This window comes from Hordeum vulgare, chromosome 5H (assembly GCF_904849725.1).
Source record: "Hordeum vulgare subsp. vulgare chromosome 5H, MorexV3_pseudomolecules_assembly, whole genome shotgun sequence".
In the NCBI taxonomy this organism is placed as follows: Eukaryota; Viridiplantae; Streptophyta; class Magnoliopsida; order Poales; family Poaceae; genus Hordeum; species Hordeum vulgare.
Window position 1 is genome coordinate 2,214,420 of NC_058522.1, and position 26,187 is coordinate 2,240,606.

The following is a 26,187-nucleotide window of genomic DNA, read 5'->3' on the forward strand; positions in this document are numbered from 1 at the left end:
GTTGTGCAGCCCAACGACCCGAGTTCAATTCCTAGAATTGACACGTGATGCACAGGGAGTTTTCTCCCATTTATTGAGGATCAAGTTTGACGTGTGGTGAAACGAATCATAAAAAAAATCTTGATACTCACTTAAAAAATTATGAGCACCATGTTTATCGTGGTACTCATACTAAAATGGTTGTATGCATCCCTAGTTGGTGCAGAGGCCAGGAAATGAAATTCTCCCCATTTTAAAGAAACAAAAGTACAATACTCCATAAGCAATAGGTTAATGGAATTGATGTGGATGTTCACACTGATAAATCTTTAGAATTGGTAGTCTGAAGCCCAAGCCAGAGATGACTACCGAGACGAGAGGAGGGGCGCCCGTGCGGGGGGCCACGTCGCCATTCACGGCGCCGCGGCTGCCTGTCGACGCCGCCGACGGTGCCGCAACTGGTCATGACTGCCCATCGCGCCATCGGAGATGGGCTGTGTCTTTCAAGGACACCAATTCTCCTGATAGGGCCAGGCGTTTTGGATCTATTGTTTTTCATCAAGAGTCTCGCTGGATTACTGTTCGAGATGAGGAAAATGATATCCTAGCGGGCAGTTTTTTGCAGGGTTGTCAGGATCCTAAGAGCGGGGACGATCTGGAGGTAGATGGTATCTTGGTGATCGTGGGGAATCCATGGGATGAACAACAAGACGTTTTGGAGAAAGGTAAGGTCTGCATCGATCTTACTCGTAACCCTTCCTGTTTCGGTGGTCGTTTTTGGGTCCTTGCAGATCACGACGATGAGGATGAAGAGGAGGTTGTGTTTGAATCGGCTCAGGAGGTCATGGATGATGGAGGGGCGTCTTTCTCGAGCAGTGGAGGATCTCGGGCTGACGTTGCTGTGCCCAGACGAAAGACTGATATGCGCCTGTCCAAGAAGAAGACGAAGCCGGCGCCGGAACTCCGTCCTTGGATCAGCCCAATACCTAAGGTTAATCTTCAGCCGATTGCATTGTCCGACTTCTTTCATGATTGGACTTTGATCAAGAAGAAGAAGAACTCTCGGCCTAGGTCGTCGGTCACGCCGGTGGTTAGGCAGGTGCCAGAGATAGCGTCGGGTATTCCGCTGCGGCAGTCACGGATCGCTTTTTTGAATGCGGTCTGCACCGAGGGTGGGCCTAGCCATGCTGTTGTGGACTCGGGCCTACAGGAGCCTGGGTATGTGGCCCAGGTGGCAGGACCCCAGGACTTGATTATCGCATCGCTAACGTCGACTGCGCCCAAGGAGACGCTAGTATCGCCACTTCTGGTGCCTAGGGTTGCAAAACCTGGGTTTCCATCGCCGGGGAAGGCGCGAGCGGCTCGAGTGGATCCTTTGGACAGTTCCCAGCGGTGTGGCATGGCGGGGACAGGCCAGATGAACCCAGCGCCAGCGTCGCAGAAACCTCCAAGTCAGGGGGCTCAGTCGATGCTGCAGGATAAGCCTCCTGTCAAGGGACCGCTCCAAGGTACTGATGCCCATGGGGCTGCCAGGCAGGAAATCAACAGGATGCAGCCGCGTGGTCGATGGGGAGACGACGGGGTTGACGCGTACGGTGCCGGTCACCACAGGGGTTCTTCTTCCGCGGGAGGAGGCCGCGGTTATGCATGGAATGGTAACTCTGGCAATGGCAGGGGCTTCTCTGGACCGCCGGGCAAATTCGTCCCCGGGGTGGCGGGGCCTCCTAATAGGAGGGGGGCGTACCGTCCGAACTGGGCTGGTAGAGGAGGCGGGAGAAAGCCACCTCCTCCTGTCCTTTCGCCTGTGACTGTTCCAGCAGGGGCCGATGGGGGTCGGCCTCAGGGGTCTGATGCCCAGGTCGATGGAAGGCCGACGGAGCTCGTCAAGGATGTGAGCCTTGCTCAAGGGACAGGTAATGAGCCTATCCCGGCTGAAAAGTTGCTGCCTGCTGTCAAGCCTGATGGAGGAGAGAGACCTACCAAGTGGGCTCGCAAAAAAGAAAAGATGACGTGTTATCGTTGTGGTGAGACAGGGCACTTCGTCTCTGAGTGCAAGGCTGAGCTCTGCGAGATTTGTCTAAGGCCAGCACATGGTACTGCTAAATGCCCGCTTACAGTTGGACCAATGCCGGGCATGAATATTTATGGCGTGTGTTGCCAAGAGTTGATGTTCTTTGAGTCGCCCAACTGTGCTACTACTACTCATATGGCGGATACATCTTATGTTGGGACGATTACTGTAGCGAGAGGCACCATGACTGCTGAACAGATTGTGAAGCAGCTTCGAGAGCTTGTGTCTTTAACTTTTAGGTGGGAACCCTTGTTGATCGCAGACAATGTCTTCAAAGTGGTGTTTCCTACCAAAGAGGATCTTGCTCGCTTGCTTAAGTTTGGCATGTGTAGAGTTCCTAGCACATCCTGCGTGTTGGAGTTTGATGCTTGGAAAAAAGAGGAACCGGTAGGGATTCCTTTGCCTCGGATTTGGGTTCAGATTTCTGGAATACCTTCGAAGGCGCTTAATGATTTTCTGATCACTTGGAGCTTGGGTTCTCTCATTGGCAAGACTGAGAAGGTGGATATGAGATTCACGTGTGCCAAAGGAGTGGCAAGGATCCTAGTTAGTGTGTTGAGTATCGATCTGGTGCCGGATGAGGTTACATGGACTTACGCCGGTATGAGATACACACTTCAACTTGAGATCGAAAGTCCACCTTTTTTTGAGAATGCACCCACGGATGAAGATGTTACTATGCGTGATGGTGACGACGCGGATGGTTCTAAGGAAGCTGATAGGAAGGATGATCCCTCCAATTTCTCAAATAGGACGAATAATCAATCTAATAAAGAAGGTGGAGGGAATGTGAATTCTACTATGCCACCAATGTCTCTACTCAAATTCGGTTCTTTCGAGCCAGCGTCGGTGTCGGTTAAGGGGGCGCTCTCCCGGATGGATGCTACTAAGGGGGAGGCGCCTTGTTTGCTGGCTGTGTCGCTCGGAAAAGCTCCAGCAATGCCTGCTCCGGCGACAGGAAAGATGCGTCCTCACCAATTGCTGCCTGCTTTGCCAACTGTGTCGCTTTCTGAGTTTCTAGCTGCAGCGCGATGTGAGGATGTGGCTGAGCATGGTGGTAACAATGAACCTGCAATACATGAAGTGTTTGTACATGATTCTATGGTGACTAATGATGATGTGGAGCAACCTAGTGAGCTTTCGGGAGGGGGTGTGTTGGCCAGGGATGCGCTGTGTGAGATGCCTCATACCACTGTCGTCGCTACTGATTTGTAACCGGTGGAGAGCCTGAATTCGTAGACTTCGCCCGTTTTGCCTGTACCGACAGGTTTGGAGCAGCAGAATGGGCTGTAGGGTGTTGGAGGGCTGACCAGCACCGCATCTAGGGACGCCCAGGTTGCTGCTGTGTCTACTCCTGCTGCAGAAGTGGCGGTTCGCCTTGTTGAACCGGTCAGGGAGACTGTCCAGCACGGTCTACAAGGGCTGTTGGTTTTGCCTCCTCCACAGTCCCTTCCAGTACAGCCGCCGCAGGTAGAGATGGTGGGTTATGCCAAGAGGCCGGACTCACGAGACAAATTGGATTGTATTTCGGAGGAACAAATCATAGCGTTCGGGGGCATTGCTAATCCGATGACAGCTGATCGGAGGTGTAGTCAAAGGATCCAAGAACAGCCTGACGTGTATGATTTGCAGTTGGGCCGAGCTATGCGCATGGCCAAGATGAGGAGTGCTGAGATTTCGACAGGTATGTCTATCAACCAGGCTCATTCTATCTTGCATTTTTCACCTCCTGAAATTATTAAAAATGCTACTTCTATTGGGGTTTCTTTGGGAAGTACAAGTAAGGAGGTGGCGAAATATATTAACGATTTACTTGACCTACAGGTGGATAGGGCTTTAGACATCATTAGGAACATGACTGCTCTCAAACCTATGGATGATAAGGAGATTTCGGTTTTGGGGGATTTAAATTCTCTATGTGAGAATTTAGTCCCAAATGAGGGACCAGAGGAGGATGAAGAACATATTTCCGATGGGGGTCATGACGAAGTGCAACCTATCGCTACACCGGGGTTTAGTACTGAGAAGTGTGCTGTTGTCGAGCAGCCTTTGCTGGATGACTCACAAATCCCTGGTTATATGGATCAAGGATTTGGTGAGAAGCCTAAAAGGCCTTGGAAACGGAAAGTCTATCCAGTATCGGCAGTTCGAAGGAGTGCGCGATTTAAGACTGCTAAAAAAATTTATGATGATAGATGAGAGGAATTTTTTGGAATAGCAGAGGTCTCCGTGACTTGGCTAAAACAAGATTTCTGGCAGAGGCGACTAGGGAGCATCAGCTTGATTTTATTGCTCTTTTGGAAACTGGGAAGGATAATTTTACGTCCCAGTTTTTGAGTTCTATATCAGTAGGGGTGGATTTTGACTGGCACTGTCTGCCTCCAAGAGGAAGATCCGGTGGGATTTTACTTGGAGTCCGTTGTGATACCCTTCACGTCAATGAAGTGGTATTCGGAGATTTTGCTGTTAAATTCAGAATTACATCCAAGAGGGATGGTTTCCAATGGGCTCTTATAGCTGTGTATGGGGCTGCTCAACCTGAATTTAAATCTGAATTCCTCGCTGATTTAGTTAGGATTTGTGATGACAAATTACCTATTTTGGTAGGGGGTGATTTCAACATCATCAGGCGGGCCGATGAAAAGAGTAATGATAGTTTTGATGGCCGATGACCTTTTATGTTTAATACTATCATTGAAAGCCTAAATTTACGGGAGTTAGAACTCTTTGGTAGGAAATTTACCTGGGCTAATTCCCTACCAAACCCAACTTATGAAAAGTTGGACACGGTTCTTTCTAGTACGGAGTGGGAACAGAAATTTCCTCTGGTAACGGTGCGTGCGCTTCAAAGAACGATTTCTGACCACACACCACTGTTATTGGACTCTCGTAATGCAAGCTATGTGGGTAACAAATATGGATTCTCCTTTGAGTTAAGTTGGTTCTCAAGGGAGGGGTTCATAGATATCATTGCTAGGGAATGGAATAAGGTATCAGGTGGGTCATCAAACGTTGAGCGATGGCAGCACAAAATACGTCACCTTAGGCAATACCTCCGTGGCTGGGCTAAGAATGCCTCCGGGATTTATAAGGATGAGCAGGATAGGCTTATCCAATTTATAGATGCTCTGGACCGTAAAGCTGAGACTATTCTTCTGGATAAGAACGAGCATTCCTTGAAGAATGAGGCTGAACACCGCCTTCGAGTACTCCTGAGAGAGGAGGAATTGAAATGGGCCTCTCGAGCCAAAGTGCGGGTTCTAGTTCTCAGGGATAACAACACTAAATTCTTTCACTTGATCGCGAATGGCAAACATAGGAAAAAGTGGATTCTGCAGTTAGAGCAAGATGAGGGTACAATAGTAGGTCATGAGAATCTAAAATTATACATCTCTAACTATTATAAAAAGTTATTTGGTGCATTTGATCATAGTCATGTGACTATGGATGAGCATCAAGTTGCGGATATTCCTCAAGTTGGAGAGGCCGACAATGAGTTTTTATCCGCCCCATTCACAGAGAAAGAGGTGCTAGAGGCGATTGGCGACATGAAGAACGGTAAAGCTCCGGGGCCAGATGGGTTTCCGGCTGAGTTTTACAAGAAATGTTGGCACATTATTAAGAATGATCTCATGGCTATGTTTCAGGATCTGTATGATGGTCACTTACAACTCTTTCATTTGAATTTTGGTACCATTATGTTGTTGCCAAAGAAAGAGGGGGCGACACGTATTGAGCAATTTCGTCCCATTTGTTTGCTAAATGTTAGCTTCAAGATTTTCACGAAGGTGGGAATTGATAGACTAACGAGGATGGCACATTCTGTCGTGCAATCTACGCAAACAGCTTTCATGCCTAGGCGGAATATCTTAGAAGGGGTTGTTGTCTTGCATGAAACATTGCATGAAATTCACTCGAAGAAACTAGATGGTGTGATCTTCAAAGTGGATTTTGAAAAGGCATATGACAAAGTTAAATGGTCCTTTTTGCAACAAACCCTACGCATGAAGGGTTTCGACGAGCTTTGGCGAAAGCATGTTGATTGTTTTATTAAGAAAGGCAGTGTTGGTATTAAGGTGAATGATGATGTTGGTCACTTTTTTCAGACACTGAAGGGTCTTAGGCAAGGGGACCCGATGTCTCCTATCTTATTTAACATTGTTGCTGACATGTTGGCTCTCTTGATTAAACGAGCTAACGAGAAAGACCTCATAGGGGGACTTGTCCCACATCTTGTGGATGGGGGTGTCTCTATTCTACAATATGCAGACCATACGATTCTTTTTATGGACCATGATTTGGTTAAAGCCAGAAACCTGAAGCTTATCCTTTGCCTTTTTGAGCAGTTATCCAGTCTGAAAATTAATTTTAATAAAAGTGAATTGTTTTGTTTTGGTAGGGCCACAACTGAACAACACACGTACAATCAATTGTTTGGTTGTGAAAGCGGGAATTTACCTTTCACTTATTTAGGGATTCCCATTCACTATCGCAAACTCTCAAATAAGGAATGGAAATGCATTGAGGATCGTTTTGAAAAAAAGTTGAGCTGCTGGAAAGGCAAGCTTCTATCGTATGGTCGGAGGCTGGTTCTTGTTAACTCTGTACTAACAAGCATGCCTATGTTTCTTCTACCCTTTTTTTGAAGTACCTGTTGGGGTGCGGAAAAGATTGGATTTTTATTGATCCCGGTTCTTCTGGCAAAGCGATGAGGTTAAGACAAAATACAGGCTTACTAGATGGGATATCATTTGTCGACCTAAGGAGCAAGGGGGCTTAGGAATTGAAAATTTAGAGACCAAGAACATATGTTTACTCAGCAGATGGCTGTTTAGATTATCCGGGGAGTCTGAAGGTATGTGGGTACAGATTCTGACGAATAAGTACTTACAAAACAAAACCTTGTCTCAGGTTACAGCACGTCCTACAGACTCTCCTTTCTGGAAGGGTTTGATGCGGGTGAAGACCGCTTTCTTTCACAGAACCAGGTTCATCATAGGAGATGGTGAATTGACTAGATTCTGGGAAGATACTTGGTTAGGGGAGACACCTTTAGCCATTCAATATCCACAGTTGTACCATATTGCGCAACGTCGACAAGGGTCCGTTGTTTCAATATTGCGCGAGACACCTCTAAATATTCATTTTCGTAGGTCTCTACTTGCTGACAGATGGATTAGTTGGTTGCATCTTGTCAGAAGGTTGATGGACATCAACCTTTCTGACAGACCCGATCGTATTCAGTGGAAGCTGACTACGAATGGAGTTTTCTCGGTTAAATCTATGTATTTGCATCTCATAGACTCTACGCCTATTCCAAAATCCGCACATATTTGGAAGATCAAAGTGCCTCTTAGAATTAAGATTTTCATGTGGTTCGTCCACAAAGGAGTTATCTTAACAAAGGACAATCTTGCCAAGAGGAATTGGAATGGGCATCATCGATGCAGTTTCTGTCCTAATAATGAAAGTATTCATTACCTCTTTCTTGATTGTCCTATGGCAAAGTTGGTTTGGCGCTCGCTGCACATTGCTTTCCATATCACTCCTCCTAATAGCATAAACACGTTGTTTGGGATGTGGCTACAGGGGGTTGATACTTTAACTACTAAATGTATTCGCGTGGGAGTGTGTGCATTATTGTGGGCCGTTTGAAACTGCAGGAATGACATATTTTTTAACCGCCGACGTGATTTTAACTTCTTGCAGGTCATCTTCAGGGTTACCGCACTGATCCGTACGTGGTCATTACTCATCCATGTGGACGCCAGGGAGCTTATGGTTACTGGGCGTGTCCGTTGGGAGATGGTAGCTCAGGGTATCTTCAATCGGTTTGGATGGCGTCATATTAATCGGATAGATGTTTAGGCATCTAGATCTATTGTCATCGCCGGTTTTGGACGCATATGGCGTCTTGTATCTTTTTTTATTTCTTTTTTCCAGTTTTTCTTGAACCAGTTGTACTCGGTTGAGACTTGAGTTTGTTTTAATATATGGCCGTATGCATCTTTCGATGCAGAGGTCGGGGCTAAGCCTCCTTTTCTAAAAAAAAAAAATGTCTGCCCAACGGTCTAGCCGCAAGAGAACAGGGCTACATCCCTGACTCACCGTGTTGCAACTATAGAAGACATGGAGAAGATCCCGAGTCGATGGCCATGAGACCGCCAGGGATCAGATTCTCATCACACCCATCATGGGCGCCGCGCCGCCTTGTTAGACAGCGGCCTCCGGGAGCAGAGATGAGAGAGCGAGATTGGGAGGAGGGTGGCCACGACATTTGGCTAGGGTTAATGATGATGATGCTTGTGGAAAAGATACATGAAGCATGTCAGTCCTGTTAACATGTGAGGGAATACAATGGGTTTTTTAGGGAAAGACATCATGACGATTTATATTTCATGCGTAAAATATGATACATCGTTTGTTAAGACATCCACTAGAAAACCCGTGGGTTCCAATTTCCGAACAATGGTTCTATAGGTCTCCTCCTAGTCAACAAATCTGCCGCCACATTGGCCTGCCTAGGGCAGTGAAAAAACACAACATGTAAATAAAATTGCTAGCTAAAAAGAAATATTCTTCATAAATTGCTGCTAGCGGTCCTAGAGAATTTCCACCACCTTGCATTTCCCCTAGCCCTTTGTTAAACTAATAATGACACCCTCATGGCAACATCATAGTAATCTAATTGGATGGCTCGTTTTATTCTCTTATTTTGTTAGGACGGCAAACCTGCACAGACACCGTCATCAAGAACATACACAATTAACCACACAAACTATTATTCTGGGTGTATGTTAATATTGCTACCATGATCAACATAGGCATATTGAAATGTTTGCTATAGACACCTCGGTGGCGCACATTTAGAAATTTTATCCATACATTATTCCAAGACCACTTTTATTTGTCACATGCAGTGATATATGACAGTTTATTAGCTAGTCACAACTGGAAGCTACATCACCAGTAATAGCCAGTAGTGCTGGGGATGTTGCAGGCAGGGCCCTGGTTGCACCTGGGGGGCAGGTTCTTGGCTGCTTGTATCACTTTGACTGTCCGATCACGCTGAAATCCGAAGAAACCACCGAGATCACGTTGGATTGATCCCTGGATGATGTTGCAGCGGCATTGCGGTGGCATTTGACTCAACTGACTGCAACAATCGTGAAGGAGCTCTTCACAACCTCCCTTCCACCATGTCCACCAACGCCAGGTGACCGGAAAATCCTTCATCGTTGTGCATCGATCTAGCAGGTAATTCCTGCAGGAATCTAGCTTTGTCCCTAGGGGGCATTGTTGAGCACCACCCCCACCAGCACCACCCTCGTAACTGCCAACAACTTCTCCGTACTGCGCGAAGGCGGCGCTCGCTACCAAAGCAAGCAGACCCACGAGGAAGAAGGCCTTCATGTTGTCAATGTGTTTTGGTGCAGGTGAAGATGAATAGATGAGATGAGGCCACACCTTAATTTATAAATGAGGTGGCACGCTTTCTGTCTGCAGTTGTGTACACTGCTTCAGCTAATGCTTACAAATTTAGCTGGATACCAATCAAAGTTACTTTGAAAGCACACAGGACTGGTGGAAGTTGTAGAGATATGTGATGTCCCGTGTACTGAATCAGACCTTTTTCTCAAGATAAACCATAAGTCGTTGCTGTAGCAAAGCTTTAGGCTTATGATTTTGTGAAACCGGGCTTGTAGTGTTGTGCAGGTTGTTCAAGAAGGATCCAGAGCAAATTACGGATTGTATTTTTCTAGGCAGTAGTATATGATACGCAATGCATCTATGTATCGTCATCTTTCTAGCCACTGTTTTTTTGTCCAGTATCTAGAACCATGTGGTATTGAGAGACATGTCATTTTATGTGATGTATGTGCAACTTTGTGAAGATAGACCTTATCTAATGATCGTGACCCTTCTCTCTCCGTGTTATTGTACGTACCAAGAAGTCACATGGTTTATATTGTCATTCTTTTGCGAAACTGAACTTGTAGGGTTGCGTAGGTTGTTCAAGATGGATCCCAGACTGTACCAAATTTGTTAGAGATTGCGTTTTACAAACTAGTAGTCCACGACAACTAGACAAGTAATGATTTTTTTTTTTAGAGAAGGAGGTTAAACCCCCGGCCTCTGCATCAATCGATGCATGCAACCATCTTATTATTATTTATTCCACAAAGTCTAACAAGAATATACATCAATCCACCCAAAGCCACCACTCACACCTACAAACTCGATAATGTGGAGTGCTCTCACTCCACATATCTAAGACCGGTGTTGTTTCCAATCCATTCACATAACGTATCGGGAACAACAGCCGGTGCAGCACACGTAAAACGCACACCTCACACACACGTTTTACCAGCCGCCATCATCTTCGAACCACTGACCCATCTTCAGGAAAGAGATCCGCATCATCCTTGCCAGTCCAATCATCCGTCAACGCCACCACGGCGCCCAACGGCGCCACCGCCCTGCGCTCATCCGTCCAGATGCGAAGACTCAGGAGATCTGTCGTGCATAGCACCTGCCAACCAGGCATGACTCAGCGTAGCACCTGTCGGCCAGGCATGACTTGACAACTCCACCAAAATTCCATGCAAGACGAAGCCGCTCAACCTCCTGGCTCAGTCTGCCAGCGCTGCTCCACAAACGATGCTTCCAAGAGAGAAACGGCACCGCAATACCGCCATCGTCCGATCTGGAAGACCAGATTCTAGGGTTTCCCCTGAAGCAGTGTCCACCACCAACAACCGTTCAGGACCCACACAGTGCCCACCACCACTCAGCCCTCAAGGCGACGCCTTCAGGAAGGTCACGACGTCAAGGACGCCGCCGCCGCCCACCGGAGTTAGGGTTTTCACCCGAGAGGCAAGGAAGGGGAGCAGAGGAGCAGATGTATACCGACGTCTCCAAAAAGAATAACGGCGCCCTTGAGCGTCGTCGTCGGCGCGGCCGGCCTGGGCCAACCAAGGGGTTTCCCCCAATCCGAATCTCCTCCACCGGCTTCACCCGCAGGAAAGGCCCCGGCAACCACGCCGGCACCGCGAAGAATCCGCAGGAGAGAGGCCCACAGATCAGGGCCTGGGGGCGCAGGTGGCGGTGCGGGCAGCGGCCGACGAAGGGGAACAACACACCTCCACAACGACACTTCCAAGAAAGATAGCGGCACCCGCGGGCGTCGTCATCGCGGCTCCGATGAAGACCGGAGCAAGGATTTCTCCCGGAGCTACGTTGGATATCCACCGCCACCGACCGCTGAGCATGGCCGCCACGCACCATCACGACCCCCAGCCAAGGCCACTGCACCGCGCACCCTGGACACTGCTCGTGCCCAGCCGACCAGTGCAGCCGCGCCCGGCTGCCGCTCCCTACCACCAGGGCCGAGTGCCCCGTCAGATCCGGCCATGGAGCCCCGGATCCGCCCCCCGCCGCCGCCGATTGGCGAGATCACACCGGATCCCGCAACCGCCGACGCGGGGCACCGCCGTCAGAGCCCGAGGGCCGACGCGAGGGGCCCCGCCGCCGCCATCCCGGGGCGCGCGCGGCTTCGCTGGAGTCCCCTCCGGCAGCGGCGAAGCGGAAGGGGGGGCGGAGAGGGGGTCCGGTGGCGGTGCGGTACGGGGGCGGGCGGCCGGGCGGGAGCGCGCGTGACGGAGCTCTCGCCCAAGGGCGCGGGCGGAGGCGGAGGCGATCCGATCTGAGCTGGGCCTTTAAAATGAGAGAGATTTTCACTTCCCGGCCTCTGCACCAACAAGGGATGCATACGACCATTTTAGTATGAGTACCAAGATAAACATGGTCCTCAGACAAGTAATGATTTATCAAGACATCATCTTCTTCTATCCATGGTTTATTATTAAGTTTTGTATTGTCTTTGGAATTATTTCGTTCATGTCAAATGTTTCTAAATGGTTTTCATTATTCTCCAAAATAGTATTTATCTCAAAGAAACTATTTTTTTAACAAGGTGTCCAAGGATCTAGATGCAACAACGGGGGTGAATAGGCACTTCAAACAACACGGGTTAGGATTAACCTTAGAACAGAGCCCACACCTCCCCATGTACAGTGCCATGAAAAGGCTTTTGATTCTGGCCTAGAAAGTGCAATGAGTCATATTAGCTACACATCTTTTCTAACTATTATCCCTTGGTTTATCGAAGATTGAGATTAAGCAAATGACAATCTTCTTCTAATGCTTCATGTTTTCCTCAGATACAATTATCTATGAGCCAATAAATAAACACATATACAGACAAAAATCAGGATGATTAATAAACAATATGGAAATAAGCCAAGGGTGGAGGCTCATTTTCAGTTGCACATACTCATGCAGATCATAGGATATGCAGGAAATGAAAGTATAACACTCGTCAAAGCATAGGATCTTTGCCCAACCTACTGCCTATAAGAACATGATCACTACTAGAAAACAGACCTATAGTCCCGGTTGGTAAGTGTTTTTAGTCCTGGTTCATCAACCGGGACTAATAACTTGGGACTAAAGCCCCCCCCCCCCCCCTAGTCCCGGTTCACCACGACCTGGGAGTAATTCCTTTTCACATGGCTACCGGGGGGCGAGGACCTTTAGTCCCGTTGATAACACAAAACGGGACTAAAGGATATGGGGATTTGGGGTTTATTGTTTATTTTTGCTTTTTATTTTGTATTTTTCATTTAATGCTTTGTCATTATATATATCTTAGGATTTCTTGTAGGATCAATCATATATCATATGATTTCTCGTAGGATCAATCATATATCATATAATTTCTCGTAGGACCATGCATATATATATATAGGGTCGCGCTATTCGTTATCCTGGATGAGGAATAGTTATTATTCACCCCTACTATTTTAACATCTATGCATCGTAATTGTTACGTCCGTAAATTTTATCTTATTTTATACGTAAAAAGAAACCGTAAAAATATATAATCAATATAAAAATATTTTATGTCATGTAAAATTACGAACATACAAAAATAGTGCAAATATACAATAAATTCAATTCTCCACAAGGATGACTATACTGTACGAATCTTGTATCGTTTCTGCAGGTTGCATACCATCTCAGATGATGATGGCTTTAAAAGCAAAGTTAACCGCATTGATGATACACATAACTTTTGTGTTAAACACTTTTCCATATAAATACATCTAGAAAACCTTTTGATCCTATCTTTCAGCTTCCGATTCAATATTGGCCAACATCACTCGGATTCAAACATTTTCAATCGGATATTAGGGTCCTTCACTCGGATTGCACAATCATATTTCTTCATCCTAACAATAAGATTTCACCTAGACAACAAGCTTTTCGTCCGTTGACATCTTCTTACTCGGCCAACAACCTCTTTTCACTCGGATTCCCGATTGAAACTTTAGCATGATTTTGTTTTCTCCATGCATGTTGCATACGAACTCGGATTGAGACAAAAATATATATCAAAATCGATCAGCTCGACGAGACGGAGCTTTTTTGTTTTGTAAGTTTTTTCCATTAGAGGTCATCTTGAGGTCCTAATAGCTCACGCATTATACCAGACAATTATCAACATGTGTCTGATGTCAAGCGTAATATTTTGATCTTGGTTCGGGCGAGTCCTTATAGAATGTAACTTCTGCGTAGCAACTCGGATTGGGATGATATATATATATATATATATATATATATATTCGCGCTATTCGTTACCCTGGATGAGGAATAGTTATTCTTCACCTCCTCCTATTTTAATATCAATGCACCGTATTTTTACGTCCTGTAAAATTTATCTTACTTCACACATAAAAACGAAACGTAAGAAAATACATAAGCACCAAAAAATTATTTTATGCTACGTATATTTATGAGCGTAAAATTACGATGTAAAATGTACATAAAAAACAAATTTTCAGGTCTTGTGACCCATAATTTTGTTTTTTATGTCAAATTTTACGTTGTGAATCAACATGAATGTAACTATTTCTATATCATATGTAATTTCAGTATGAAACAATCGTAAAATTACCTTGGGTAAAGAATAACTTATTCTACACCTGGATGATGAATAGTGTTAATATATATATATATATATATATATGCAATCTGTGCCGCACGTTATATGTTTAGATACGCGCATGTGTGTGTGCATGTGTGAGAGAGAACCTTATCTACAAGAAAATGTGAATCTCGATGCAAATAAACGGTTCAGATAGTAACCATCCCAGCGTGTGTTGATAGCAAATCCATGCCCTATATATATATATAAATAAATCGATGGTTTAACGAGACGAAGACAATCCATACTAGCTTTTTCAAAATTTTGTTGAACTTTTTTGAAATTTTGTGAACGTTTTTCTGAAATAGTTGAACTTTTTTTTCAAATTCATGAACTAATTTTCAAAATCCATGAACTTCTATTAGATAACAGTGAATTTTTTCAAATTCATGAACTTTTCTTTCAAAATTAGTGAACAATTTTTTGCTTTTATGATCTTTTTGTGTTCAGTTTTTTTTTTGTTTTTGCTTTTTTGGTTTTTTCATAAGAAAATCAGCCCTGGAACTGGGCCACAACCTAAAACCTCCACACCTCTACAACTGACCCGGTACTGCATGCCGTCGGACGAAGAGCTGATGTCTAGGTTGGATAGGTCGTTGCTACTTTCATCCTCATAAACCATGGCGCGGCGGTGGTGGCAGCGGACGACGATCGACGACGAGAGGGGCAGAGGCGAGGGAGTGCGAGCAGAAGGGGGAGAAAGGAGGCGACTGACTCGGTCGACGGGGCCCGAGCCAGTTACAGCGAGCGACCGAACCGGTTTCGTCGTGGTCGCGGTCATGTATGCCATCGTGTACGCCTGACATGCGGACCAGGTAAGTCAGATACGTCATCAATACACGTTTATACGTTGTCAGCCTGTTTTGCAACAATTAGGCTATGAACTGGTACTAACATACAAAGTTTTTGAGTATTGGTACCTATCCGCCATGATGTGTCCAAGTGTTCTGCAATTTTCTCCGCAGTATAGTGTCACCTGACTGTATCACCCCCACACTATCTTACCGCACAACACAACCTCCTCATGTCACCCTCTAACCGGAGACATGAGTTTCTTCTCCACCTAGCTTGTGTCCCACCCAAAACCTCAACCTCTTCACCACGACCTAAAACCTCCACACCTCCATCTTCGCCGCCTTAGCCACAGTCCACAACTCCATGTCAACCCAATATCTGCCTCGATGCACACCACCAAATAGCCAGAGGCCTATTAAAAAGAAGAAAAAGATATAATTGCATGTTGTACATCAAATAAATGGGAAGATGAATATTGGGATCGACTATTAGTCGCTTCTTCGCTTCATTCTTCTTCCTTGGACCACCATTCCGGACGACCTCGATCGCTTCTTTCTTCTTCCTTCAACCGCCATTCTGGACGCCTTGCTGCTGCTCACCACGGCGTCCCCTCCTCCGGCAAAGGCTCCGTCTAACCCGGCTAGGAATCGAAATAAAAGGCCCCCTTCTACGGCAGGTTCCCCGTCCCCCTCAGCTGCGACGGCGCCCCTGTCTCGGCCTCGGACCTCGATCGGTGTTGCGCCTTGCCGACTTCTTCCTTCTCCCACAAAATCGACTGACCCCGAATGCAAATTCAGACAACGCATAGTATTGTTATAAATATTACTCCATGTCATGCCTCCTCAGCACTCACCAAACACCATGTCGTCACCCATGCTTCATCTTGCCTACCTCATCTATGGTCAATCAGTTTCAAAACTAATGTAATATACTCGGCCGTCAGTCTCAACGACGCAATCCATCACCTAAAAAATGTGGTAGAGATGCAATCAATTCAGCATTTGCCACCTTGTTTAGCATTAAGTTCCTTGGACTGTTCGATCATGCACGCTGCTTCTTCTCGCCTCCGGCACCTCTTCCTCACCTGCTTCGACGCCGACGCCGACCAAGATGACGACGAATGTGCACCAAGCACCATTATATATGCAGCACCAAGACAAGATTGCCCCAAGACACCAAGACGCACGGCATCAAGAGGTCCAATCCAGGTTCAGGTCCAGGTCCAGCCATGGTGGCGATGATGGTGGAGAGGTGGGCGGGACTCGGGTCGGCGGTGGCGACCGTCCTCTTCCTCTGGTCCGTGGTGCAGAAGTATGTGCCGCCCACCTTCCGCCTCTACCTCACCGTCTGGGCCGCCAAGCTCGCCGCCTGCTTCAACCCCTATCTCCAGATCACCATCTCCGAGTACGGCGCAGAGCGCTTCCAGCGCAGCGAGTTCTTCCTCGCCGTCGAGGCCTACCTCAGCGATGCATGTGCCCGCCGTGCGAGGAAGCTCAAGGCCGAGCTCGGCAAGGACAGCAAGAACCTCCAGGTCACCGTCGACGACCATGAGGAGGTCACAGATGACTTCTCCGGCACGACCATCTGGTGGTACGCCTCCAAGAAGCAATCCAAGGCCAACGTCATCAGCCTCTACCCTGGCCAGGACGAGCGGCGCTTCTACAGGGTCGTCTTCCACAGGCGCAACCGCGACCTCGTCGTCGACTCCTACCTGCCCTTCGTGCTCGGCGAGGGCCGTGCCGTCACCGTCAAGAACCGCCAGCGCCGTCTCTTCACCAACAACGCCAGCCGCAACTCGAACCCCTACCGCAGCAACAGCGTCTGGAGCCACGTCCCCTTTGAGCATCCCGCCACCTTCGACACGCTCGCCATGCACCCTGATGAGAAGGAGGCTGTCGTTGACGAACTCATGGCGTTCCAGGAGAGCAAGGACTACTATGCCAAGGTCGGCAAGGCGTGGAAGCGCGGGTACCTCCTTTACGGACCGCCCGGCACCGGCAAGTCCACCATGATCGCCGCCATGGCTAACTTCCTTGACTATGACGTCTACGACCTCGAGCTCACGGCCGTCAAGAACAACACCGAGCTGCGGAAGCTCTTCATTGAGACGACGGGCAAGTCCATCATCGTCATAGAAGACATCGACTGCTCCGTCGACCTCACCGGAAAACGCCGCAAGGACAAGAAGGCCTCTGGCGACAAGGACTCTGACGGTGATGACAAACCCAAGCTACCGATGGATCCAGACAAGGATGACGCCACCAAGGTGACCCTCTCGGGCCTCCTTAACTTTATCGATGGACTATGGTCTGCTTGCGGGGGTGAGCGGATCATCATCTTCACCACCAACCACAAGGAGAAGCTCGATCCGGCGCTGATCCGTCGAGGAAGGATGGACAAGCACATCGAGATGTCCTACTGCCGCTTCGAGGGCTTCAAGGTGCTCGCCAAGAACTACCTAGATGTCATCGAGCATGAGCTCTTTGGGGAAATTCAGCAGCTGCTTGACGAGACAGACATGTCTCCTGCCGATGTTGCAGAGAACCTGATGCCCATGTCCAAGAAGAAGAAGAGGGACCCCGACGTGTGCTTGACAGGCCTCATCGAGGCACTCAAGCAGGCTAAAGCGGACGCGGCAGCGGTTAAGGCCAAGGAAGAAGAGGAGGCTGCGGAGGCAAAGAAAGCCAAGAAAACAGAGGAAGCGGAGGCAAAGAAAGCCAAGGAGGAAGACAATGGAAAGGACAAAGCACCGGATCAGGAAGCCAATGGAGACATCTAGAAATGTGACAAGTAAAGTGACATCAAGCCTAGAAGCCAATGGAAAAAAAGAGTGAGCTTGTTCACTAGTGCTCCCTTATATTTATATATACAAAAGAAGAATGCAGTGACATGACAGTGACATAACATGCAATTGGCAATCGGAACTTACACCTGAATTGATTAAAGCAACCCAAACCTGAATTTGCCCTTCCACCTAGTAATTAATTGACTATTAAGCAGCCAAGTTCAGCATTTTTTCCATGCGTGCATGAATTTACCCAGCCCTGATAGCTCCTCTTCACCTACTCCGACCACCACCACCACCACCAGTGCGCGCTATAGTCGGTTGTATCATTAAATACGGACACATAAATCTGCAGCCCCAGATTAACAAGAAGAAAGGTAGCAATGGTGGAGAGGTGGGCAGGGTTGGGGTCGGCCATGGCGAGCATCATCTTCCTGTGGTCCATGGTGCAAAACCACGTCCCTCCGCCTCTACCTCACCACCTGGGCCTCCAAGCTCGTCGCCTGCTTCAGCCCCTACCTCCGGATCACAATCTTGGAGGACAGCGCCGAGCGCTTTCAGCAAAGCGAGTTCTTCTATGCCGTCGAGATCCAGCAGCTGCTCGACGAGACCGACATGTCTCCCGCCGACGTTGCAGAGAACCTGATGCCCATGTCAAAAGACGAAAAAGAAGGACCCCGACATTTGTTTGGCAGGCCTCATCGAGGCACTCAAGCAGGCCAAGGAAGACGTCGTAGCGGCAGCGGCGAAGGTGAAGGAGGAAGAGGAGGCAGAAGCGAAGAAAGCCAAGGAGAAAGAGGAACCGAAGGAAGAGAAATGAAATGAAAAAAAAAACATGACAAGAAACCAAGTAGCCAACCAAGACATCAAACAAGGTGACGAGTGAGCTTGTTCACTAGTGCTCGCTTACAACAACAACAACAACAAAATGTAGTGTTTGTTCAAATAAAATATGTACCATTCAGTTAGATTTTTTTTTTTTTTGATAAGGAGGAAGTATCATTCAGCTAGATGAAATGGTTTTGCTTTCTCTTCTCAGTTGTTAATCCACACGGGAAGTTACCATTAGAAAGTTATCATTCAGCAACTTGTATGATCAGCATACTTTACTTGTACCAGCGCAAGATATGGCACATATGAATGAGCATATTTACATTAGTTTCAAACCCTCAACACACCCACATCCACTAATAAACTTGTAATATCAAATTCCTTCAATTGGCAAAACAGGAATTAGCAGGAGCCAACCGGATGCATGGAAAATCCTAGATTCATTTCCATGCTAGCGCTAGAATATGTAAATATATAGTCAAACTACCAGACTAACATGAGCTCAGGTCCAATGGATCAACCAGAATCTGCCTGCATGTAGAGCCCCGGGTCGATGAACGATCGATGATGACGGGCTTCGCCCTCTGAAAAACCTACACGTACAGATTCACAAACCAACAACAAATTAAGTGCACTACGTACCTTGAATCATTTGGTTCATATATTATTAGTTGAATGCTCTTTTTCCAATGGTTTCCAAGCATGCATGCATCATGCACATATATTTCATCAGAGAGACATATATAAAAGGAGGCTACCACTGACTGCATTGCATTTGTAGTCAACTCCATCAACAAGAGCTCACCAGCTGGTTTCTAGAGAAACAACGGAGATATTCGATTTTATTTCACATTAACTTTCGAAACCAAATTAAGAAAGCACCAGACGAATGTTAACTAACTTGGCGCAAGCATGCAACAAGTGCAATCCATGCCCTCCTTCCTTCCTGCATGCATGCATGCTACTAGTTGGCGGCTATGCGTGCCTGGAGGTTCCTTGCCAGGATCCCCTCGAAGGTGATCCCCGGCCCGAACGCCAGTATGAGCCCCCACTCGCACTCCGGCTCCATCTCCGGCTCCGTCGTCCTCTGCCGCCTGCTCTCCTCCACCATGTTCTCCAGCACCGGCGCCTCCGTCATCCTCTGCCGCCTGCTCTCCTCCACCATGTTCTCCAGCACGTAGACGATGGTGTTGCTGCTTGCGTTCCCAAAGTCCCGGAGCGCGCTCCGGCTCGCGCGCAGCTTCCCGCCGTCCAGCCCCAGCCGCCCTTCCATCTTGGTCAGGATCGCCGGACCACCCGGGTGCACCGCCCAGAACATCTTGTCGTAGGTCAAGGGCACGTCCTCCGCGGCGGCAGCACCGGGGTGCTCCTTGATGAGCTTCTGGCAGAAGGACTCGACGTGCGCCTCGATGATGTGGGGGAGCTCGCGGCCGAGCTGGAACTTGATGCCCTCCTCCGTCAGCCGGCCGTCGATGGTCTTCTCGGTGTCGGGGAGGAAGCGCTGCAGCGCCGAGTGGAGCTCGAAGAGAGGGCGCTCCACGGCGGTCGGGTCGGCGCCGACGACGGCCGCGCCCGCGCCGTCCCCGAAGAGCGCCACCCCGACGAGGTCGTAGGGCCGGTCGGGGCTGGGCGGGCGGAACCCGGCCACGGTGGTCTCGGAGGTGGCCAGCAGGACGCGCGCGCCGGGGCAGCTCTCGGCCAGGCCCTTGGCGACGCGGAGGCCCGCCACGCCGCCGGAGCACCCCGTGAAGGCGAGCATGACGCGGCGGACGTCCGGGCTCAGCCCCAGGGCGCGCGCCAGGTGCAGGTCCCCGCCGGGGAACCGCGCCTCGCTGGACGAGACGTAGACCAGGTGGGTGATCGCCGACAGGTCGCCGCCCCAAGCCTCGACGCACGCCAGCGACGCCTCCGTGGCCATCTGCGTCACCGCCTTGTTGGAGATGTCCAGCCGCTGCTTCATCGTCGGCAACCCCTCCTGGGCCAGCTCAGGGTAGCTCTTGAGGATCTCCTCCGACATCACCACGTACCTCGTCTTCACCGTAGTCGTCTTGCCTGCACATGCATGCATATGGACATGTGACATGTCCATCCATCCATCCACCGATCATCATCATCGTCATCATCATCATGCATCATGCATCAACAACGAAACAAAAAGCAAGTTGCATAAAATGATACATACACAGCCTGGTGAGCTTCTCCTTGAGCTCGGGGTCGTTGCAGTTGGTGTTCCTCATGAAGCCCTCCACGACGTAGTCCTGCATCACGAGCTGCTGCGGGAAAGCATGGCCCAGGGCGAGGATCGTGGCCTTGCCGGGGTTGGGAGCCAGCAGGCACGTAGCCTGCTGCTGCTGCTGCTGCTTGTTCGTGTCGACATCCCTAGCGCTCACCATGGTCGTGTATAGGAGGATTGGATTGATGCCAAAGGATGGAATCTCAGTGCAAGAGGGAGGGTTAATTAGCTGCTGCTGGTGATCCCGAGATTTGAAGACTATATATATACATACACTCTCGCTCTCCTCTGTTTTCCTTCTCCTGCGTTTTAGTTACTTAGGACGTATCAACCAACCAGTCTGTCTAGTTGAGAGGCACCAAGTGCATGCATGCATGCATCCATCCATGGCAAGCAAGGTTGGTGGCCAGCCAGCCAGCAAGCAAGCAAGCAGATAAGAATAAGATAACCTACATACAGGTTGTTCACTGGTAATCAGAGTAGCTGCCTGCCTTTGAGGATCTCAGTAGCAGAAGCAAATAAACAACCATCTCACTACTCCAAAGTGTCATCCTTCCTTCTTCTAAAGCATGGCCTGCAGCAAAGAATCTTCTGAAGCAGCTAGCAGGGCCTGTGTGCGTGCACATGGCCATCACATCCGAATCGAAGCTCGCCTGTCACTGATCCTGAGTCAGAGGACAAAGCTCAACAGAGGTACCGAATCACTTGAAATAGGTTTCCTGACTCCGTGAATCGATCGGCCTGCACCAGAAACCGCTGACTGAAGAAGGCGCACGGGAAACTCTTTCCTTTCCAGTTTAGTGTTCTACCCATCCGAGTCCGACCTCTTCAACTTTTCTCACAGACTGTAATAGATGAAGATGGAACACAAAAATTAGAATTTGACTCCAAATCATGTTCCAAAAATTCAGTGTCAGCTTGGGGATGGCTAACTTTTTTGTTCAGTATGCCACTACTTTGGCAACTGACGCCGGACATATTCTTGGGCCGCCGAGGATGTGAGTTCTTGGGCTGGGCCCCCATCAGCTAATTCTTCAGCCTATACCGGTTTTACGGGCTCAAACAAATTCTTAATTACCAGCAATGGTGCACATTTTACATTTACCAATGGTGCATGTGAAAAGCACCTTTTTTTTTCCCTTCTTGGGTCTACGAATATGCCGCGAACAACATTTACCACTAACTATCTTCCTTGATGATGCTCAAAACAAAAACTATCTTTCTTGACGTTTTTCACTTCGCTGTGCCATTCTTCGGTCATGAGATCAACTTTTTTTTTACAATTGAGATCTATTGCGGTCGGTTGTTTCTTTTTAATTTTATCTACGTTCGCTTGGACGGAGCTATTACGTGTGTGGTCGTAGTGTCCTTACACGTTTCGGCCTCGGCGTCAGCCGGTGCTGGTTGCGTCACAACCTTTGAAGAACTCACACCACGCTCAGATCGTGAAATTGATGCAATAACACTCATATGTACCGGCTCATGTAGCTCTCGGTCGCACCGCTGCTAGCTCAGGAAAAACCTGCTATTTTTTTACGCTAGAACTTTAAAAATATTCATGACTTTTCAAAAAGTGCATGAATTCAGAGAAATGTTCATGAATTAACAAAAAACAAATCCTAAATTTTCATGAATTTGAATAAAGTTTCATGAATTAAAATTCAAAATATTAAAATGGATAAAAGAGAGAATAAAACAAAGAGAAGAAAAAAGCAGGAAAAGCTATTAACAACGGATCAAAAATATAGAAAATAAATGTTGGGGGTTTATAACATGGATTTATAAATATATTCATCATATTCTAAACAATGTTCTTGAATTTTAAAAATGTTTGGAAATTTTAAAATATACATGAACTTCACAAATATTCACGATATCAAAAATGTCCATGAATTTGAAAAAGGATTGAAAATTTAAAATGTACATGAACTTATCCAATATTCATGAAATAAAAATGTTCATAAATTTGAAAAAATGTTCGTGAACACCAAATGTTTAGAAATATTAAAAAAAACTTAAAAGCAAAAATAAAATAAAAGGAAAATAATAAAAATAAAATCTTGCATTCTTTACTTTGGCTATATGTTTCGTTCTTCGGTTTAGCACACAAGTTTTGTTTGCTTCATGTCTTGTGTGTGAGAATTGGTAAGTGATTTGATGATATCTTCAACTTAGATGCGCGTTAATTAGAACCATGTCTATTAGTAATGGTAAGAGAGTTGATGTTTTAGGCACAACAAGAAATGGGACTGAAATGTAACAAAAGGCTACAATAGAGCCAACAATCCACACACGGTTATTGCCGGGCATCCTAGGCCCAGTTCTTTTGGGCGGCTTAAAAATTAAGATGCCTCTCCCAAGCTTAAAACATAAGCCATCCTCGAAGTTTGTTGAGACTTCTCAATTAGTTATCCCGTAATTAGTTTAGAAGCACCAATAAATATGATAGGCTGTTTATTAAAAAAAGCTAGGGAGGTGGCTTATTTTTTAAGCTGCCAAAAGAACTGACCCTTAATTAGTCCATAATGGAAGCTAAACTAGATCTATCTTTCGCCAACGCTCTTCGGCTCTCTAGCGATCAATAGTGTGGACGAAGTGCTTTTGAGCTTCATATTCAGCAGTCGCGAGTTGTTGGAAGGCCTGAACATTTCTATGCGGGAGGGGGAGTGCATGGATTGAGTGTGTTCTTCTCCTTGCGTGGTGTGGCATATGGAGGGGAACCGTGGCCGTTGCCAAGTAGCAACGACGTGCTTCGAGACACCACGTCATAGAGAGAGAAAGATGGAAAAAATCCGTTTTAAACCCTGAATTCATAGATGTTCGGCGAATCAAACCCTCAAATCCAACCCCCTGTCGTTTGCACCCTAAACTATATGATCCCGATCTAAATCGGACCCTGAAACACAAAAATGCTCAGAGGAGAAATCTCAAGCGGGATTCGGCTGGCTGATGGGCCAGGGAACGCATTGGATCGCCCCATTTTTTTTTTGTTAGACCGCTAAAAAAAGGTTGCCGCATGGTCTAAAAAATAAAAAAGTGAACACAAAAAGTTCATAAAAACGAAAACTTTAATAAAAAAAGGCTGCCCTTCTTCAAAAAATGAAAATATATATAAAAATGAAATTTAAAAAAAAACGCTCGGCAGCTGCAACAACTGAAGCTAAAGTCAGCGGCTCTATATTGACCAGCAAATATGATTTTTCAGGTTAGCACGTACAATATTTTCACTAGCTATCGAATATTCAGACAAATTGTAGTGATGGAGCAAAAACTTTTCTGTACTTTCTCAAATATATTTAAATATTATAAAAATAGTATGTGGCATTTAAAAATATATTTAAATATTATAAAAATAGTATGTGGCATTTCAAAATATAGTTAAATATTATAAAAATAGTATGTGTCATTTCAAAATATATTTAAATATTATAAAAATAGTACGTGACATTCTAAAATATATTTAAATATTATAAAAGTAGTACGTTGCATCCTAAAAATATATTTAAATATTATAAAAATAGTATGTGGCATTTCAAAATATAATATTATACAAATAGTACTTGGGATTTCAAAATATATTTAAATATTACAAAAAATAGTACATGACATTTTAAAATATATATAAATATTATAAAAATAGTACGTGGCATTTCAAAATATATTTAAATATTATAAAAATAGTACGTGGCATTCTAAAATATATATAATATTATAAAAAATAGTATATGGCATTTCAAAATATATTTAAATATTATAAAAATAGTGCATGGCATTTTAAAATATATTTAAATATTATAAAAATAGTACGTGGTATTTTAAAAATATATTTAAATATTATAAAAATAGTACGTGACATTTGAAAATAGTACATGACATTTCTAAATCCGTGATTATTTCTTCAAAATTCGTGAATTTGTTTTCTCACTTTTTTTATTTCCGTAAATATTGTGAAGTTCGAGAGCGAGATGAGCTTGACTGGGCTGGCTCAGCCATTTTCGCGCGTGCCCTTCGCAACGCAGCCCAATCCCGGTTTGCCAAACGAACTCAAGGCTTGTTCGGTTAATCCCCACCACAAGGGGATTGGAGAGGATTGGAGGGGATTGAAGTGGATTTTGACTTACAGGGGATTTAATCCTCCCCAATCCACTCCAATCCCCTTTAAATCCGTTGCAAGCGAACAAAGCCTCAGGGTTCTTTTTAGACCGGGATTACATAGTTTAGGGTGCAATCGAGAGGGATTTTGAGTTGGAGGTTCATTTCGCCGAACCTTTATAAATTCAGGGTTGGAAATGGACTTTTTTCGAGAAAGATTGGAGAGTAGAACATTCCCGAGCAATGCACCTCCAAATATATAGTGTGGCATTTTGATTATAGAGAATTCCATGGTCTTCATGTGTTTTACTTTTACCCTGAAAATGAGTTTGTCCCTTATTGATTGTCATCATACATGTGCTTAATGTCAGTTCATGGTGCAATGTTAAAGCATTTCCAATAGCGGCGCCAAAAAACGCGTCCACGGAGTAAACTGCCCTTTTAGCACGCGGGACAAAATCACGCGCTCCAGGAGATGCGGTAAACTGTGCGTGCGCGGGAGAAAGCGGGCGGTTGTGCGCCAGATTTGGCGCATCGCTTTCAGCGCGCCTATAAAATGCAGCGCTCGCCACACGGCTGCCCATAGCCACGCGCCCTCTTCCTCTCCCTCTGCCGCGCCTCTTGCCGTTCCCTCGCCGCCTCGCCTCCGCTCCCTCTGCCACCATGCCGCCGTGGATCCTCGGGTTACCGCGGTGTCTGCGAGCGCCACGCCGGCGCCTACTACGCCGAGATCAGGTCCGACGACATGCCCCTCGGCCTCGGCACCTTCGAAACCACGCACGAGACCTCCCACGCGTACGACGCGGCGGTTTGGCGCCTAGAAAGGCCTCGTGTGCAGATGAACTTTCAGGATGTCTACACGCGCGAGCAGGTGCAGGACCTCGCCCCTCCACCTCGTCTGATATTGGACCAGGACCGTCCGGAGCACCGTCGGCAGCAGCGCCGGCTCCTCGTCATCGAGGAGGACGAGCGAGCCATGGCGGAGTTACGCCGACGCCACCCGGAGGACGTTGCCGTCGAGAACGCATTCTGGGAGGAGAGGACGGCAATGCGTCACAGGAGCGGCAGGACAGGCGTCGACGCAAGTTACTCGCTATATCGCAGTGCGGGGCCGTCAACAGTGGTTTGTCGTCCATCTTCACTTATGACGATGAACGTTGGGAGGACGGATGGCTATCTACTCCGGACAGCACCCACAGTGACGACTCGGCGTAGTTTTATCTATCTATGTAGTTTTTTTTATTATCTATCTATGCAGTTTTATCGTGTTGGAGTAGTTTATTATCTATATAAATGAATTATGTATCAAATCTTAGCGTGTTGGACTAGTTTTGCGCTTTAATTTGCAGCGT

The 26,187-nt window shown here is 46.8% G+C and overlaps 3 protein-coding genes and 1 pseudogene across 4 annotated transcripts; 2 read left to right on the top strand and 2 right to left on the bottom strand.

Annotated features, from left to right (window-relative positions):
• Nucleotides 1–8,915: 8,915 nt before the first annotated feature.
• Nucleotides 8,916–9,519, bottom strand: LOC123395916 (hordoindoline-A). Its single transcript, XM_045090942.1, has one exon. The coding sequence runs from the start codon at nt 9,461–9,463 to the stop codon at nt 9,014–9,016; it is 450 nt and encodes a 149-aa protein (XP_044946877.1). The 5' UTR covers nt 9,464–9,519; the 3' UTR covers nt 8,916–9,013.
• A 6,428-nt stretch (nt 9,520–15,947) lies between these two features.
• Nucleotides 15,948–17,684, top strand: LOC123399149 (AAA-ATPase ASD, mitochondrial-like). Of its 2 annotated transcripts, XM_045093572.1 has the most exons (2): nt 16,070–17,334; nt 17,435–17,684. In XM_045093572.1, exons 1-2 carry the CDS (start codon nt 16,123–16,125, stop codon nt 17,441–17,443), a joined length of 1,221 nt encoding a protein of 406 aa, XP_044949507.1. In that variant the 5' UTR covers nt 16,070–16,122; the 3' UTR covers nt 17,444–17,684. The 2 variants fall into 2 exon arrangements, with proteins under 2 accessions (XP_044949506.1, XP_044949507.1); XM_045093571.1 differs by having other exon boundaries at nt 15,948–17,684.
• A 99-nt stretch (nt 17,685–17,783) lies between these two features.
• Nucleotides 17,784–18,606, top strand: LOC123452596 (annotated as a pseudogene).
• Nucleotides 18,607–19,327: 721 nt separating this feature from the next.
• On the bottom strand, nt 19,328–20,974 carry LOC123399151 (type III polyketide synthase B). The gene is made up of 2 exons (XM_045093573.1): nt 20,693–20,974; nt 19,328–20,562 (listed from the first exon to the last, which is right to left on the bottom strand). Exons 1-2 carry the CDS (start codon nt 20,901–20,903, stop codon nt 19,475–19,477), a joined length of 1,299 nt encoding a protein of 432 aa, XP_044949508.1. The 5' UTR covers nt 20,904–20,974; the 3' UTR covers nt 19,328–19,474.
• Between the last annotated feature and the right edge of the window lie 5,213 nt (nt 20,975–26,187).